This window comes from Tinamus guttatus, unplaced genomic scaffold (assembly GCF_059628265.1).
Source record: "Tinamus guttatus ecotype Peru unplaced genomic scaffold, ASM5962826v1 Tinamus_guttatus_pri_ptg000096l, whole genome shotgun sequence".
In the NCBI taxonomy this organism is placed as follows: Eukaryota; Metazoa; Chordata; class Aves; order Tinamiformes; family Tinamidae; genus Tinamus; species Tinamus guttatus.
The window spans coordinates 50023-67862 of record NW_028288630.1 but is presented as its reverse complement, the minus strand read 5'-3'; the positions used below and the strand labels follow the sequence as shown (position 1 = coordinate 67862).

Sequence of the window (17840 nt, the reverse complement as noted above, 5' to 3'; positions counted from 1 at the left end):
CCTGAGGCCACTAGGTGACACTGTGTGTCCATTTTCTGCTTTACTTGCTAATTGCCAGATTGTGCTCATATGCTGCCTGGAAGACTGATTAGAGCAAGATGGGTAAAAGAAATAAGGACATACAGCTATTTTACACTCTTTGCTGGCATCATCTGGTTTTAAGGCATTGTAGATGGGGCTACTGAGGCTTTTATGTTTATTTATTTATTGCGGTTGGTTCTTTTTTTTTCTCCCTTTCCTAAGAGGTGCTCTTCATGGCAATTGTTTTCACTCAAGCCTGAAGTGGTTTTATGTGGATTAGAGGTGAGACCTGGAGGAAATACAAGGTATCAGCAATTGTGCAGCCTGAGGCATAGGACTTTCGTGGCTCTTTCTGACAGGGAGCTTTGTACTAAGCACAGCTGAAAAGGAAGAACAGCTTTACTATGAAACTAATTTAGCCTAGGATATCCCAAATAATGATTCAGTTGGATTCACAGGATGGACCTACTACTATTTTTTTTTCTTTTTCCTTAGAAACTGTAGTTCAGTTTTACAAGGCATACCCACTTACGTGATTCTAAAGCAACATTGGCAGCAGTTACTGGAAAATTTGATGTTATACATCATTAATTCTGTTTAAATGTGAGACATCTCTGAGTCCCTGAGGTACAGGGATCCTCAGCACTTAGACCAACCCCAGCTGAACTTCCTCTAGAAGAAATTTCCACTATTGGGTACTTTATTAAAGTCATTCCATTAAAAAATAAAAAAGAACATGAATCAGTCTGTTCTTGACTCTATTAGCTATCATAGTATTTGAGTGCTTAATGGGCCATTTAATTTGCTCTCCACTGGACAGAAGCCAAAACTGCAATTTTATCGAAGATGGATCATTTGCTACAGTGTACAAGGAAGTTGCTGTGACCACCTTTACACTGTTTGAGAACCTAATTAAAATGTTTACACAGGGCTACGTTTTGTTACTCGGTAACCCATATCCCCGCACTGTTAGTCTAGAACATAATAAATAACTTTCCTGTATATATAGACTGTAACATAGACGAATCGTTTCTTTTAAAACCGATTCAGACCAGTTCCAGCCTCGCCACAGCAGTGTTTACTGCCGCCTCAGATTAAGGGCGGCTGCCTCCCCCCGTACTCACTTTGGCTCGGCGCCTGCCGCAGCCAGGCCCTTCCTGGGCGACATAACCGGGTTCCTCGCGGAAACGTGCGCTTCAGGGGGTGCTTTTTCTGACTGGAAAATGAATTTTCTCCTCTTCCCGCCCGCACTCGCGCGCCCCGGCGTCGCTCTCGCCTCAGCGAGTTCTGAGGCGATCGCCGAGCGCCCCGGGGTCTCCCCGCGCCGCGCTCAGGGGCGGCCGCGCGCCCCCTCACGCGCTCGGCAACGCGCATGCTCCGAGCTAACGGTCCGCGGCGGGCGTGGCGCGGGGATGACCCCTCCCCCTTCTCGAGTGACTCCGCCCCCTCAACGAGCGGCCACGCCCAGCCGCGCGGCGCATGCGCGCTGGCTGCAGCGCCGCCCCGCTGTGGCTGCGGTGGCCGCCTGAGCAGCGGCCGCCGGGCGGGGGGGGCGGAGGGAGGCGGCGGCGGAAGATGGCGGCGGCCGCGGCGACGCTGCTGCGGGCCTGGTTCTGGAACGAGCGGTTCTGGCTGCCACACAACGTGACGTGGGCCGACCTGGCCGGCGAGCCGGGCAGCGGGCTGCAGTACCCGCGCGCCGGCCACGTCCTCTCCGCCTTCCCGCTGGCGCTCGGCATCTTCGCCGTGCGGCTGCTCTTCGAGAGGTGAGCGCGGGGCCCGCCCCCGCCCCGGGCCGGCGGCGGCGAGCGCGGCGCGGGACCGCCGGGGTCTCTTAGCAACGGGCGCGGCGGGAAGCGGCGCGGGGCCGTCGGGCGGCCCAAGGCCTCGCCGCCGGACGCTTCCCCGGCAGATTTTTAGTGTTGGTGCCATCATTATAAAAATCCGTGTGGTAAAGAAAATCCGTGTAGTAAAGAAAATCGGTGTGGTAAAGAAACGTGGTTTAATCCTGAAAATCCCATCAGGAGCTGCTGTGAAGCCCAGGGCGCTCCATTCTCCGGCCCTTGCTGCAGGGCCTCGCGCTGCTTCCCTTCTGCCTCCCGGCTGAGGTGCAGGCCTGGCCCCGCGCCCTGGCTGTTGCTGAACCCTTTCAGTGCCCAGCGTCTCGAGCAGGACTGAAGCACGTGCGGGCGAAGATATTAAATATGTGGTTTACCCAGGCACTGTAACCGTGTGCCGCGATCCCTCGCTTGCGGCTGCGGTGCATCCTCTTGGCGATGGGAATCACGCGCCGTGGGCCGTGGCGCGGCTCTAATTAACAAAGCTGCTTATTTAGGAAGACCGTTAGGTGAAGCATGCTGAAAACACCTTGGGTTCCCGTTTAACTGGTTCATTAAAGGCTTATCTGATCTTAAAAAGGGCCAAAATATTTCAAAGTGTGAAAGGACCTGTAGGAATGAACCGAGCGGCAATCCAGTCAGTTTTATTTTGCAGGTTTTCTGTAAGTAGCACTTTTTTTCATGAGCTTTCAGATCTTAGACAAGAGGAGAGCAGGGCCGAGTAAAAAGACAGGAGTGCTGTGGAGCAAAACATGAAGCAGGTTAGCAGAGTAGGACAGAAATTTGAAAGCCTGCCCTTAAAAAAAAAAAAAAAAAAAAAAGCACTTAATAAAATTATTCTCAGCTCAAACCAATGGAGAGGACTGAGGAACAGAGAGATACATGCCAGTGCCAAAATGTCATCCTAGCCTGGAGCTGGTCTGGACCAAATGTCCGTGCTCCCTAGCAGACCAGGGAAGGAAGCTGTGAGGTGGGATATTCCCCCTTAGAGGGATGTTGCAGGGATCAGGATGGAAGATCCTCACTTCCCCCAGACCTCATGTGTCTGCGTATGTTATTGGGAAGAAGTGCATGAGTGTCTCTTTTCTGTAGAGCGTGAGACATTGGTAGCAGAGCAGTGCACCTTGATGAGACAGTCCTCCTGGTAATGCTTATTTTGTCCTCATAATGTCCACACTGCGTTCCCTGGCTTGGGAAATTCTTTCTACTATTAACTTAGAGAGGAGTCAAATGGAAAGTTAAGTCTTCCTCCTGCAAAGTGAAACCTCAAGACCGAGGCCTGGTTGCTGAGAGGGTTGTTTCCTCTGTGTCTCTGCTATAGGGTGGTTGTACCCTGAAGTAAAAGCAGATTGCAAGAACACGACCTAGGGTAAATTCTAGTGTGCTTTAAAGCCCATACTGCTTATAAGAAATGCTTTCTTCTTTCCTTCTGCCCTTTTGAACATGTCGTAAAACATCATATTTGTCTAATAAAATCCCATTGTGCTCATGCCCTGGTACAAGCCTTGGGGATGATGAAGTCAAATTGCTTCCTTGACACACAATTGGCAGTAGGGCTTGATGACTCAGAGCTTGAATTATATAGTATTGTAGCTCTTTTGTTTTAGCTTTTCTTTCTCAGTTTCTCCCTTTCCTGCTCTCTTTTTGCAGTCTTCAGTGTGTGGAAGTGCATTTTCCCCCCTGTTGAGTAACTTGTTAAATTGGTGCGCATTTGTCTTAACAGATGCTATTTTAAATTAGCCTGTGCGTCAAGGTGTCGGTAAAATCTTCCTTGCACTGATTGTGTGTGAGGAATAGCGTGTGAGGACTATGGAGATGAGGCAAGACACATAGGGAAAGATAAGGGCGTGACGCACAGTTGTGGGAGGGGATTTTTGTGCAGATAAGATGATGGGCTTCTGCCTCCAGCTGTGTCCGTTTTCATCTCTTCTCAGCTATCTTGGCTGCTATTTCCCCCCTACACATATTGCCCCCAGAAATTCGCAGGTATCTGGGAAAACCTGGAGCCTGTTACTCATATGACATGCTTGTGATTGCACTGGAATGCCTCTTCACTAATAGATGCTCTTGTTACTCCCTGGGTCAGAGCGATGATCTGCAGCTTTTGTTGGCTCTGGCAGAAATGCAGTTCTGGATGTTAGTTCATCAGGCCTGCCTGGGAAGTCGGTGCCAGTTGTGGAATGAGCTGGTCTGTTCTTAGTATGGTGAAAGTGAAAAGGTTGTGAAGAGATGGGCTCTGTCTTTGAGTGCAGCCAGCCCCAGGATGTGCAGGCTTTATAAATCTTGCTATTTAGGGGGCTGCTCTTCCTTTTCAGAGCTCTAATAGGAAGTTACTAGACAAGCCTGAATGTTCCATTAAGAAGGACTTTGAAGTTAGGTTTGTGAAGCAGATGCTTGCTGTAGTGCACGTGAAAAGCGGTGTCAGTCACAAAATCAGTCAATCTTGGTAACCAGCATGAGAAAGGTAGTTTAATAGGTATAAGTTCAGCCAACGAGCAGATCCTTGTTCAGAAAATAACAATATAAGTGTGTAAGTGCAGATAATTCCTCACTGGAAGGGTGCGGCAGAAACTTGACCTTGGGAATAATTGGGGCAGTTGAAAGATTTTATGGAGTCATAAAATAATTTAGGTTGCAGGGGACCTCTGCAGGTCACGTCCACCCACCTTCTCCAAGCAGGGCGAACTCTTTGGTTCGGTCGAGTTGCTCACCGTCTTGTTCTGTTGTTCTGAATGTCTCCAAGGACAGAAATTCTGCAGCCTCTGGGCAACCTTTTTCGGGGCTTAACTCTGGTGCTTAGGCAGATCTTTTCCTCCACGGGATGCCTGGCCCAGCGGCTGTAGCAGGAGCCCGTTCGCAGCTGAGCAGGAAGCCCTGGCGCAACACGTACTTGCAGTCCCGTTGCATGAAGCCATTGCTAGAGCAGGAGAGACTGCGTTGCAGTCCTTGGTTATACTTCCTTAAAGTAATGAAATCCATCATTGCCATCTTTTTTCCTTCCCATTTTATGGCTGGGACAACCACCACCGTTGTGGCTTTATTTATTTGCATGCGTTGGTGTTTGCCTGCTGCTGTGCACCTAGAAATGTTTGTGGGGTTTTATTGTTTTGCTCTTTGGTCGCCTGCATGCGTGATTGAGCAACTCGAGGACTGCTGTGTGTCTATAACCTGGGGCTCACTCTTGCTCATTCTTTTCTTTCTTGGTCGCTTATGATTCCTCTGAACAATCTTCTTGCTGCATCAAGCTTTGAATTCTACAATTTTCTATAGACCAATATGAGTTTCTTAATAATTCAGCCTTGTTTATGCCTGTTCTTAAAAGAAATAAAGGATCTATTGAATAAGAAATTAATTAAATGGGTGAATAAGAAATTAATTAAATGGGTGTATCTGTAGATTTTTCAGGCGTTCTTTCTTATGTGAAGAAAATGACCCAATCTTTCGGCCAGCTCTGGATTATTTTTCTGATAAGACTCCAAGCAGTGTGACCCACAAATTGAAATAAAAATATTTGACATCCTGTGATTGCATGTGCATACTTCTTGGTTATTGTTGCAGTGGTGTATCCTGTAAGAAAGAAGATTATAAAGTAGACTTTTATGAGGCTCCAGCCAAGTATTTTTTAATATCTTAGCACAATTCCTGGCTGGTGGTCTGGGTCACAGAGGAAGCACTAAGCCTTTTGAGCGAGGAAGAGCTGAATTAAAAGGAAATCATGCTTTCCTTTTTCTTTTTTTTTTTTTTTTTTAATCCCCCGCCTCCTCCCAGGGCTGTGGAAGTGAGCAGTGCCTGTGAAAAAAACTGAAGGACAGTCAGACTGAGGGCTATAGAGTCACGGGGTCTGTTACTTCTCTAACAGGTTCTTTGCTCCCAAATCAATCTTTTTATCAATCTGTTTTTTTTTCTCCTCCTTTTTAATTTTGCTGCTCTTAGTTTCCCCTCCTTAGAGGGCAAGGACTACAATTTACATCTTCCAGGAACACATTTTTTTTTTATTCACTGTTTATTTTAATCTCCTGGCCAGTTTAGTGCAAAGATACTACAAACCCTAATTTTGAATACTATACCTTCATTTTAGTTGCAAAAATGGTCTTGTTGTTAATGTCTCTTAAATGAGAAAGTGTCTGTGCTCCAAAATTCACGAAGAGTTAGATCAGCTTTCAGAATCCATGTCTCAGGGGGATGAAGGAGATCCTAGGGCTTTTAGGCTGAGTGACTTCCTGCATCTTTCCCACTCCCCCTAAGCAAATAAGCCACTTAGTTTCATTTTCCAACGGGGAAAAAAAAAAAGAAGAAAAGGATGTCTGTGTCCTTCAGGAACTGTTACTTGAGCGTCTTTCCTTTTTTGCAGCTGTGTGACATCAAGAAGCCTCTGGAAATAGGGCACCTTGTTTGCAGGGCTGCAGTGGCTGTGCCCATGGCGGGCTCTCCTCGGTGACCTGTCACTTCCTTGGAACGCTGTAAATCCCCTGGGGAAGGCATCCTGCTCCTGCAACCAAGGGCCGTACAGCTGAATCCTTCTGTTTAGGAGATGCATGAGCTGTGTGTGCTGTTTATAATTACCACTTGGCCTAATAAAGGATCTTACCTCGCCTGTGAAGCCTAGCCCCTTTCGTGGCCCTGTAGAGCTTTCTTTGAGCAGGATGATGGAGACCTTCAAAAGCTTCTTGGACAGGCTTGGTGTTTGTGACAAGAACAAGTCATTGTTATTTAGGCAAAAAGGAGGGAAATATATATCTTTTTTTTTATCTGGTTCTTTCTTTGGAATTCTTTCAGGTTTATTGCCAAGCCATGTGCCATAAACCTTGGCATTCAAGACAGTGGACCTCACAGAGCCCAGCCCAATGCAATTTTAGAGAAAGTGTTTACATCCATCACTAAGGTGAGTCACGCTTCAAATTCTGCTAGAAGTGAAAGCTTGTAAGTAAGAGTGTTTTGTTGTTATTTTGCACTTCTCTTGCCCCAGAGAATTGGGTTTTACTGTGTGCATGTACAGGGAACATGCTCCTTCTGTTTTTACTGTGCCTCTGGCATGTCTTCCTTCTCGTAGCAAAGAAAATTCTCTTCATGCCTGACTTGCGCTTTTACAAACAGAAGGATTTTTTTGAACGAAAAATGTTCTCTTTCTAGAAAGACATGAGTCTTTTTTTCCTTTAGCTATCTGCCTTTCTGTCCGGGTTGTAACTCCTGTGACAGGCAGTAGTTTTTGCTTTACAAAACAATTCCTGGTGCTTTTTGTTTTCTATGGAAAGGTGTTACTTTGCTGGTCTTACTGGCTAGTTATGCGAATGCCTTTCCCTCATTTTTGCTGTGTACAGTTTCAGGATACCAGCTGCCACTGGTAGCCAGTTACAGAAGGAAAGCCATCCAGTCAGTGGAAGTGTGCCCTGCTAAAGGGTAGGACATTCAACTCTGACAATAGCAGTTTCTTGTGATTGGTTCTTATGGCCATTTTCTGCTCAGCATAAGTTGACAGGAGTCCTTCACTGTGCAATGACAGTGCTGCACCGTCTGTCCTCTATTGAATGTTGGCAGTTACATCAACACTAACAGTACGATAGATTTTCATTAAAGATAATGAAATGGAAGGTATTATGTTTTGATCGGGTGATGCTGAACTTCATTCTGAGTGAAGCAGATAAAGCGCTCGGTGAATGGAAGAGAAATTATATAAAAACCTTAGTGAAACTTCCCTCTTGGGAGCATAACATTTTGAGATATTTGGAACTGAAAGGCCCTTACGATTACTGCAGAGGAGTTTTATGCAGGGGATGTCCTTGAAACTCGTGTTTAGGAAAGCCACGAGGAAGCATGCTGTGCAAAATGTAACTAGCTCATAAAAACAGGGCTGCATTTAACTGTACCACTGTGCTTGTGTCTGCTGCTGGTTTGTATTTGGAGAAGTAGGATGTAGGGTGGCACTGATACAGAAGAAAGATTACATTGCTGTTCTGAAACTGGAGCTCTATAAATAAGTTAGAAGATTTTTTTAAAGTTTAAAAATAACGGAAACTTCACCATCTGTATGATGCCTTTTTGGAATATGCAAATATTTTGCATGTTAAGTCCCAAGATTTTAATTTAAAGAAACTTCACAGGGAGTAGCAACCCTTAAACACGTGCAGCTTTGATCTTGAATTCTGAGCTATTTGGGTTGCTTTGCAAGTTTTAACAGGTAGGTCAGGACATTTTAAAAACTCCTTCCCCCAAGTTAATAAACAGAACAAATGCATTTTCTGTAATAATGCACTGTCAAATGGCAAAATAGATGAGGAAATGTTAAACCAAAAGCATTCCGAATAATTGAGTAATTAGTCGTAAGTGAAGATTAAACATGAGTACCTGTAGTAATAGGTTTGTGCTGGTGAAATGTAATAATGTGTACGTAATGCTTTCCTTCTATGATCGTTTTTCATTAATTGTGCATCACTTCTATTGATTTCAGTACAAAGGAGAAGACTCTCAGACTAAAGCAGGCTGAGAAGCAGGAGAAATGACACTTTGTCTTATTTTCCTTCAGTCTCCAGATGGAAAAAGGTTAGAAGGCCTGTCAAAGCAGCTAGACTGGGATGTTCGAAAGATCCAGCGCTGGTTTCGGCATCGGAGGAACCAGGACAAACCCACCACCCTCACTAAATTTTGTGAGAGCATGTATGTTTGTATAGAAGCCAAGATCTGGCTTCATCTTAGAGCTCCAGTTAAATGTTTATTTTTCCAAGTGAAATTGTGGTCAACTGTTGATTTAAACTAGTGTGTTCGGGTTGGCTGGTGGAAGTTCTTATATAGAAAAACAGAGGAAAATAGGAGGGCTCTTTAGAATTCAGTGTTTTAATATATTGTGTTTGCACATGTGACACGCAGAGCACCTGCGCAGGACTCGGTGCTGCGTGGCCATCAGCGACGAGCAGCTCTCGGTGGCGCCCACGCGATGCGGCCGGTGACGCCGCTGTGGGGCTGGGAGCGGGACAGGGGCACACGCACAGCTGCAGTAATTGTATTTGTCTGCTGTTTGCACAGTGACGTTGTAGATCAGTGTTTCTCAGACTGTCCTTAGGACTTATGCAGTGATGCCTGCACTTTTGCACAGGCACTTCTTGGATTCCTGTTCTTTTCATTTCAGTTCATTCTTTTGTTCTTTATTTCTTTCTCAGTACTCATAGTTGCCTCTGTTAACATAGTAGCATCCAAGTGATTTTTTCCTGACTTGTTATTTCTTCTGTGCTGGTTTCTTTCCTTTCCAGTAATCTTCTTCATATTAATTCTTCCCCCCCAGTATGATTTTATCTACTTAAAGCCACAAGGTAAGAGGGACGAATACATATATTAGGATACCTTCTGGATAACTATGGCTTTTCTTGTTGTGCTTTAATATACAGTATCAAGATATGAGTGATGCACGTTCACTCTGAACTTTATTTCAAACATGGCTGTTGATGTGAACTAGTGTGGTGTGAAAATTCTTAAATAGGCTTGTTCTTATAGAAAAAGGTTACAAATGGAGAATTACCATTTGGATTAACCCTTTTCAGGTGTTAGATATAATTGTTTTAATGGTTGTTCCAGTTTTATTTTCTGGTTAGCATTTGTTACAACTTCTTTTTAATATGTTTAATTTTATTTCTATTTCCAGGTGGAGATTTACATTTTATTTAAGTATATTTTTATATGGAATCAAGTTCCTCTGGTCGGTGAGTTATTTGTTCCCTCCCACCTCCTGCCTCTACTGCTGTTCTGTGTGGCCTGGTAGCGGGCTGCATCCATCTTGCTGAAATTTAGGAGGTTTGATCACCTCTGTCTTCCCTTCTGCACCTAACTTAAAACAACAAAGGTTTAGTGGTGATCCTTATGCTTTAGTGATCTTCAGGAGTCATCCTTATGCTTTCTTACTTGAGACCAAATTCTTGAAATTACCATGTGTATTACAGCTTACTTTTGTCTGCAGAAAGAATATTTTAAATCCCTATGCTGTCTTAGAGTAAATTTAGCATGGATGGTAGAACTGAGAGAAAGTTTCTGTGGAACAGTACTGTAGGTGATAGAGCAGAGAAAAATCTACCAGAATAGTAACTTTTTGTTCTCCTGTCCCTTTTAGGCACCCTGGTTTTGGGACACACGACAGTGCTGGTACAACTACCCTTTTCAGGTAGGAGATAAACACCAGATTCAGTTCTCTTGTGCTAGATTGCAGTCCTTCTTCCAGTTTTTACCTTTTTTAATTGAAACTCAGTAGACCTGAGTGCTGCTTGTTTTCTGTGGAGAGGCTGCTGCCCAGGTCAGCTTTGCAGCTAGGGAAGGTTATTTGGAAGGCACAGAGATGACACTTTGCTCTTTGTCCCTAGGCCTGGTTAGGGCTCTCACCAGCACTATTTCCTCAGATGGAACTGACTCAGTTCACATTCATTGTACATTTAATTGTGGCTGAGATTATCAAATGTGTATTTTACACATAAATCATGGTAGTAACATTTACTAGTAACTTAGCTACAATCTTCTTTTTTTGCCTTTGAGCAGCAAGTACAGTTGTATAGAGGCCAAAGAGTCTGTTTTAATGTCTAGTTTTCCTACCTAAGAGGCTGCAGTATGAATTGTACGCATGGAGAAGGGAATCTTGCCCCTTTAGAATAAAATTCAGCCACACAAGTCTGTGTGGCTAAGTGCATAGTAAGACTTCTGTTGCTTAAGCTTGTTTTTACTAAACCTTAATTCTGGACCTTTTAACTTATGCCTCAGCATTCTGGAAGAACAGAGTGGGGTGGGAAGGAAGGGGAAAAATGAGTTTTAATGTAAATTTTGAAGTATTTTTGTCTTTTAACTGTGCTGTCTTTGTTTTTCAGCCTCTAACATCCAGGCTTTATTATTACTATATCTTGGAGCTGGCCTTCTATTGGTCTCTCATGTTTTCTCAGTTTACAGACATTAAGCGGAAGGTGAGATTAACCACAATTGCACTAACCACTTTGCTGAATGGATGGGGCTAACAGAAAATGTCAGTGTGTGTGGCCAGTGAAGCTGAAGCGCAGTAATATCTACACCTTCCTCCTCACTCACATCCTTTAGCAGCCTGACTCCTCCTGCAGTCCCCCCCCCAGTCCTGGGGGAAAGGGTAGGGCAGGCCTGGCATGGAAGCTGGCCTTGAGAGTCCTTTTCACCTTCCCAGGAAAGAAGGAATCACTCAGTACCTCCCAATAAACAGTTGATAAAAATAGATTGAAGGCTTGCAAGAAAACATGAAAATAAGACACTCTGAGCATTACCTTGATGAGCAGGGTAAGCAAATGGCAAACACTAAAGCAATAATAAGTGTTTTTTTGGAAAGTAATTCTTCATCCATGTGTGCAGCAGAATGAGGACTGGTAATGACTGCTGGAATCTAATTCCATTGTGCTGCATTCTAGGATTTGACATATTATTACTGTTGAAAACGGTTCACAGTAAATCATGGCTTATTACTTCTGTCATACAAATGGCCATGTAGTAAATTATCCCAGTTTTTGCACCAACTGCTCAAAAAGAAAAGTTTGCCTGGGAATTATTCAATCTTGAAATATTAGCAGGTGAGGCTGGCGCCACAGGAGAGCTCGGAGCTGCAGGAAAGAAGTGACTAACAGCAGCTCTGATGCCACTTTTTGGCTGTATATACCAATATTTGTATATAAAACATTTAATTTTGCACTCTGACTTTTAACAAAGTGGACTACACTCCCCACTGCAAACATGGCAAGGCGCCCACAGGGAGTGCAAGTGTTGCATCCAGCAGCACAACTGTAAAAGAAGCCCTGAATTTTTGTGCATAGTACCCCCTTTTTTTTTTTAAATGTAGTAGCTTATCTCGAGCTCTTTGCCTGCTCTGCTCTGGCAGGCTTTTGCAAACTGACAACAGTAACAGCAGCGTACTTAAAATTTGTGCCAAGTTCCAAAAGGAGCCAAAAATAAGGAGCCTACCTTGTCCTGTCAGTCTTTTCAGTGGGGTTTGCAGTCACACGTACCTCTGCCATGCACATATGTGCCAGGGAGACTTGTGCTGTGCCTGGGTTTGGAGAGCTCTTACTTTACAGGAGCGCAAACGTTAGGACTGAGACTTTTCTGGAACATCTAGTGATGATGGGTGTTGCTGTGTGAGAGCTCTTTATATAAAAGTGGAGTCAGAGTTTGAACTAAAGTAGTCCTGTGACCCCAGTTAGTCAGTTCTGGGGCTTTGTTTCAAACCATTGTATTTGCCAGCCAAAGGTTCTTCATTCATTTTTCTGCTTCCAGGACTTCCTGATCATGTTTCTCCATCATTTGGCTACAATTGGACTCATCACATTCTCTTACATGAATAATATGGTGCGGGTTGGGACTCTGGTGCTGTGCCTGCACGATGCATCAGATTTCCTTTTAGAGGTGAGCTGCTGCTTGTTTCCTCTCTAATCTTTGTGTACCTTGTGCTCGTGTGCTCTCGAGGGAGCAAGCCGACTTTCCCATTTGGATAAACAGCATTAAACGTGCCATAAAACCTCGCTGCTCATCCTGCCTTGTCAGCTCTTCCTCGTAACTGCTTCAGTACTAAGAATAATCCTTAAATGTTCCAAACGCCTTAGAAACGTGACAGTTTGAGAGTATCAGCGCTCTACAGCCTGGTAATTACATGAGTGCACAAAAGGGAATGAATGTTTTAATGTTTCCTGTCTCTTTCAGGCTGCAAAGCTCGCCAATTATGCCAAGTACCAACGTCTGTGTGATGCCTTCTTCATGCTCTTTGGCATTGTGTTCATTGTGACACGACTGGGCATCTTCCCTTTCTGGTAAGCGCCGTGAGCTGTAGAGTCTCGTTTGTTCTTCCACTCCTTTGAGCAAAGCCGGTGCATTAAGATGTCCTGCAAGTGCTCCAGCCTGTCCCTTGAGGCAGCCCGAAGCCGCAGACACTGTAAATGTTTGGAGCAAACCTGCTTTGGAACTAGGTGTGTGAAGAAGCCTCTCAACAGGCGGTTGAGGGAATGTGAAAAACAATTAGAATCTTCAGGTGCAGCTGCCCCCTCTCCTCTGGCTACGAAGTGATGACAGTGCCTATTAGCAGGAGCTGAGTCAGCTGCTGTCTCTTCTGGAAGACTCGAGCTGTTTGCTGCTCCTGATTTTTAAGGAGTTTTGGAAATAGACTTACAAATGAGGCACGGTCTCCTGAGGTAAACTCGATTTCTGAGCATCTGTCTGAGTCATCGTTGCCTCTTCTGATCTCTTATAATGCTCTTGTCCTATCCTTGTGCCTTGATTGTTTGGAGCCTGAAATAGGTCTTGGGTTTTTTGGTGGTAAAAGCTGGGGTAAATGGCTTAGAGCTCATCATCCTCTAATGAGATTCCCTCTCACCCCAACAGGCTTGTGAGGTTTTCCTTGGGGTGATGTGTTGTCTAGTTGTTCTGCTGAAGATGTAGTGAAAATCTGGTCCCAGCTGATGATTATTCAGTTTGGGTTTTGCTCTGTACATTTATTTCATGGGCAGTGGTCAGCCTGCATTCCCAACCTGAGTGCCTTAAATGTGGGAGAAATGGCACTTAATCTACATTTTGGTATCAGGATTGCAATTAAAGCTCTCACTTTTATTCCAGTAAATGCATCAAGGGAATTCGGGTAAGAAATAACGTTGGTACTCATGTCTCCATAGGCCGCCTTCCACTGTCAGCTGAGACGGTTGCCAGTGTTTCCCTTGCTGTGTCTGTTGTGGGATGATGCTCTGCCATCATTCTAGCACTCAGCAACCCTGTAAATCTTTAATGTGTTTTCCACTGGCTGTAATGTAATTCCTCAACTTCATAGAGAAATCTAGCACATTTTCTGTGGTATCGCAGAGCCTACTGCACTCTGTGCATATTCCCTTCCCTAATTAGTAGTATGAAACATCAGCAGACTTCTGGAATTTGTATGTAATTCGACTGTAAACTGACTCCGAATTAGATGTTCCTGCAGCTGTACCTTGTGTGGGGGAGGTGGATTCTTCTTTGAAAGCTCATTTTTCTTTTCTTATGAAATGTTAAAAGCTATGTGAAATTAATGGCATCTTTAAAGGTCTCTCCACACCTCTCTACTTCATAAAGTCTAAAGTGTTTATCAAATTACTTAAGTGCTAGTAATAAATCGCTGTGACAAGAACAGCAGCAAAGCATTAATGAAGGAATGCGCGATGCTTTGTCCACAGAGCAGTTCCCACTCCCCCAGCTTGGCAGGAGGAATCTATAAAAATCAGAGGGAAGGGACTAGCGCATCATGAGAGAGGCCTCCTGGGAACAAAATTCCTTCCTGCTCTTTATATATGGGTGAAGTTTGCCCGAGTATGAATCTGTTGACGGTTGTTTTGATGACCAGTGTGGTTTGACATCACTTCCTGCAAAGTTGTTATAAAAACTGGTGCTGTTGGGAAGCAAATTGGCAACAGATCTGTATATGTAACCAAACTGTAGAACATCTTCTGCTTGTTGCTCCGTTCAAATGCTTCTAATTAGCCTTGGCCTCTCTCTTAACCCTGGCGAGGGACTAGAGGCATCACCACTCTGACAGGAGAAAAGCAGCAGATGCTTAAAGAGATACAAAACTGCTCTGCATCTGGCCAGTCATCCAAATGTGGAGCTAGAGCCATGTTAAGAGCAGCTGCTCTCTAATGTGTTTCTGGATCTCTTCTAGGATTTTGAATACAACCTTATTTGAAAGCTGGGAGCTCATCGGCCCTTACCCTTCATGGTGGCTCTTCAATGGCCTCTTGATAACCTTGCAGATCTTGCATATTATTTGGTCCTATCTCATCATTCGCATTGCCTACAAGGCCCTTGTGCGGGGAAAGGTAAGATTGCTCGTGCCTCTTCTGCGTCCTCTCTTTTACAAGCTCTGTGAAGGAATCGTGGCAGCCAGCAAAGCCGGCTAGCTGCCATCCATGAGGGATGGTCCTGGCTCCGAGATCCGTGAATCAGGAATGCTCTGTAGGGGGGGGGGCATTATTTTTATTTTTACGCTTGTTGCTCTGCAGACTCACCTGCCAGGTGTAGCCCAAGGCAGGGATGGTTCCCTCTCTGCCCCGGTCGTGCAGGTGAACGTCATTTCTTACTGCATTCAGGAGTGGTTAGTAGGGGTGGTGGTGGATGCTACACGCTGTGTTCAGAACTTCAGCTGCAGAAGTCTCTCAGAACTATCATAAAGGATGGTTGTTTAAGCTTCCACCTTCTCCACCTCAGCTGGCTGTGATGGGGATTCTGTGTGTTCCAGGGGCTACTCAGCTGCTCTGACACACAGCTAATCCAGCAGGAGAAGCTGCCTCCTTCAGAGCTACTGCTGTTTTGCTAGCAAAACTGCCATTTTTTGCCAGACATATGGTATTCGGATCTGAGTTTCTCTTAAGGCTCTGCTTTATTTTGCTTTGCTTATCAGAGCTGTGTGTGGCAGTGATTGCCATGTTTCGGAGTATGCACATGATCTTATCATCTGTTCCCTCCAGCTGCTACTGCAATGTCTTAGTTCTGCCTGTGAGGCTGTTTCTTTACCTTGAGATCTACATCTTTTCCTTTCCTTGCTTCTCTCCTGACCAGGTGACCTAGCCAGAGACAGGACTCTAAGCTCTGTATTCTTCATTCTTTTCTCACTCCTTTTCTCTGTGCCAGATTGGAGCTGGACAATTTCATCCTTTGCATGTAAGTGTAATCTCTGCTCCTGTTTGTACACTGAAATATATCTGTGCCTTTTTTTAGGCTAAGTGCAAAGTTACAGTCTTGGGGCTTCACGTGGGTTGTGCCTTCTCTTAAATGTTTGTCTTCCTGGCTGATATAGTTAATTTTTGCAAAGGTTAAAGCAGGGTCCTGTAGTTTGTTCTCCTGTGCTGTCAGCTGGCTGTGAGACCTTATATCTTTCTACTACAGGCACACAGCTAAAAGTCCCCAAACTTGGGTCTTTTCAGTGCACATTAACACTCTGCTCAATGAAAGAGGCCAGCAGAAAGGCAGGCGCTCTGGTGAGGAGTACAGGAACAGCACGGTCACTTGTTCCCCAAATAATTTTGAGACATGGGAAACATGTGGAGGGATGTCTGCTTCCTTATGGTGACCCTTTGCACTTCCAGCGCGGGAGGGGAGTGGCGAAACATATCAAAGTTTTGGCAACACACAAGGCAGTGCAGGCAAGGGGCTTGTCAGCCATCCTGGAAATCATTAACTTGGCCTGGCCTTCTGCCAGCTCTTCCTGCGGTTTGAAAGCTTCCTGTCTGATGCTGTTCAAAACCCATCATCCCAGCTCAAAGCAGGCGGAGTAGAATTAAATCTCGAGCCCAGCTTGGAAATGCACTCGCCATAGAATAGGTGCTCGCGTGCTCAGTAAAGGAGGGCTCTTAGCTGCAGGCGTGGAGGCGCCGGCCACGGGGCATGAAAAGCGGGTCCGTTCAGGCGGTGGCTTCTCAGCAGCAGCGAGTTTATGGCTGTGGCCCTGAGCCAGCAGTCAGGGTGCTCATTTGCAGTCAGAGCTGGGTTTATGGCCTGCCTGTTGCCGCGTGCTTGGCTCTCGGTGTCGGACACTGCCCTCCCGCGGCACTCAGCAAAGTGTCTGCGCTCCGGCCGGAATGAGGCCGGCTCCACAGGGCCCTCTGTGGCTCTGGCAAGAGCCAAAACCTGGAGTGCTTTCACCTAACATGTGCAGAGGGTATTGGAAATGAAACCGTATTTCTAGACTGCCTCTTCCAACCTCTGTGTCTTGCCTCTGTATGTGGCTACAAGTTCCTGTTCGCCAATTTGAAGTGATTCCAAATCAAATACAGAAGGTGACTGTAGCTGATGGGGGCTGGTTAATCCTGTGGACGCCACCTTCTAACTGCTCTTTCCTGTGAATTTACCATCTCCCCTCCTCCCTTCCCCGCTTCCAAATGTCATCCGAAACGTTTAGGTATCCAAAGATGACCGCAGTGATGTAGAGAGCAGCTCCGAAGAGGAGGATGCCACTTCTAACAGCACAAAAGGAGTTTTCAGCACTTCAAGCAATGGCTCCAACCGTGTTAATGGCCACGTGGCCAGTGGCCAGTGGCCAGAAGAGGAGTAGAACTGTGGGTTGGCCTTGAGCAAACACGAACTTGTCTTTAAATGTCTAGAAGTCTTGAGCTCCACATTCCCAAGTGATCTTTAATCAAGATACCCCTTCCCCAGAAACCTCCAGCGAATCTGAAATGAGTACAGCTTGGACCAGTGAGAGGCTTTATGTAACAGAAGGGATAAAGCCAATTACTGGGGCAAAAAACAAAGCTGCAGATTTCATTTTAAGCCGTTTTGTACTTAAATCATTGTCCTTATGGATGTGGAGGTGTTTGTGATAAACTGGTTTTTACTAGGATCAACTCAAGATGGAACAAGCGGGGATGGGACCAGACAGTTTGTTCCAGGGGAGGTCCCGCCATCCCCCCAGGGCGCTCTGAGCACAGAGCCCCCGTGCTCCCGCTGTTCCCGGCTGCCACAGAGCCTCCTCAGCCCCACTGCGAGCGATGTGCGCGGCAGGCAGCGGCCCAGCTGGGCTACGACCACACACTGTTCTGCGGAGGCCACAGCCGGGCCTCGCTGCTGCCGCGGGGCCCAGGCGCGTGGTCGCTGCCTCTTTTGGTGCTGCAAGCCCCGCCACGGCCCCCGGAGGGGCAGCCAGGGGCTCTGCTCAGCGCCCTCGAGACACCCTCCCACTACCTGCCTTTTTAATGCATCTTTTCTGTCACAAATCTCTGTTTTGAAGACTTTTCTAGACCTCCTGTCTCCCAGAGGAGGGAGGCGAGGAGGGGACCAGGGCTGGGGGGCTGCTCCAACCGTCCCCCTGCTCCACGTTTCAGTCCTGCTTGTCAGCACCTCCAGCCCCTGGTGCTCCCGGGCTGGGACAGCGGCTGCAGTGGGGCTGCCGCTGCTTCTTCTTTTTTTCCTTAACTTAATGGTACGGGGCGGGGGGCCACGCAAGACCCGTGCATCAATCATGAGCAGAATGGGGGAAGCTTCTTGAGTCGTTAA

At 45.9% G+C, this 17840-nt stretch overlaps 1 protein-coding gene across 3 annotated transcripts; it reads left to right on the top strand.

Annotated features, from left to right (window-relative positions):
• The first annotated feature begins 1560 nt into the window (after positions 1–1560).
• Positions 1561–17052, top strand: CERS5 (ceramide synthase 5). Of its 3 annotated transcripts, XM_088520654.1 has the most exons (11): positions 1561–1787; positions 6636–6741; positions 8380–8510; positions 9490–9547; positions 9952–10002; positions 10694–10786; positions 12114–12242; positions 12537–12643; positions 14512–14668; positions 15480–15509; positions 16747–17052. In XM_088520654.1, exons 1-11 carry the CDS (start codon positions 1597–1599, stop codon positions 16897–16899), a joined length of 1206 nt encoding a protein of 401 aa, XP_088376780.1. In that variant the 5' UTR covers positions 1561–1596; the 3' UTR covers positions 16900–17052. The 3 variants fall into 3 exon arrangements, with proteins under 3 accessions (XP_088376780.1, XP_088376777.1, XP_088376779.1); XM_088520651.1 differs by lacking the exon at positions 15480–15509; XM_088520653.1 differs by lacking the exons at positions 15480–15509; positions 16747–17052 and adding an exon at positions 15408–15476.
• The last annotated feature ends 788 nt before the right edge of the window (positions 17053–17840 follow it).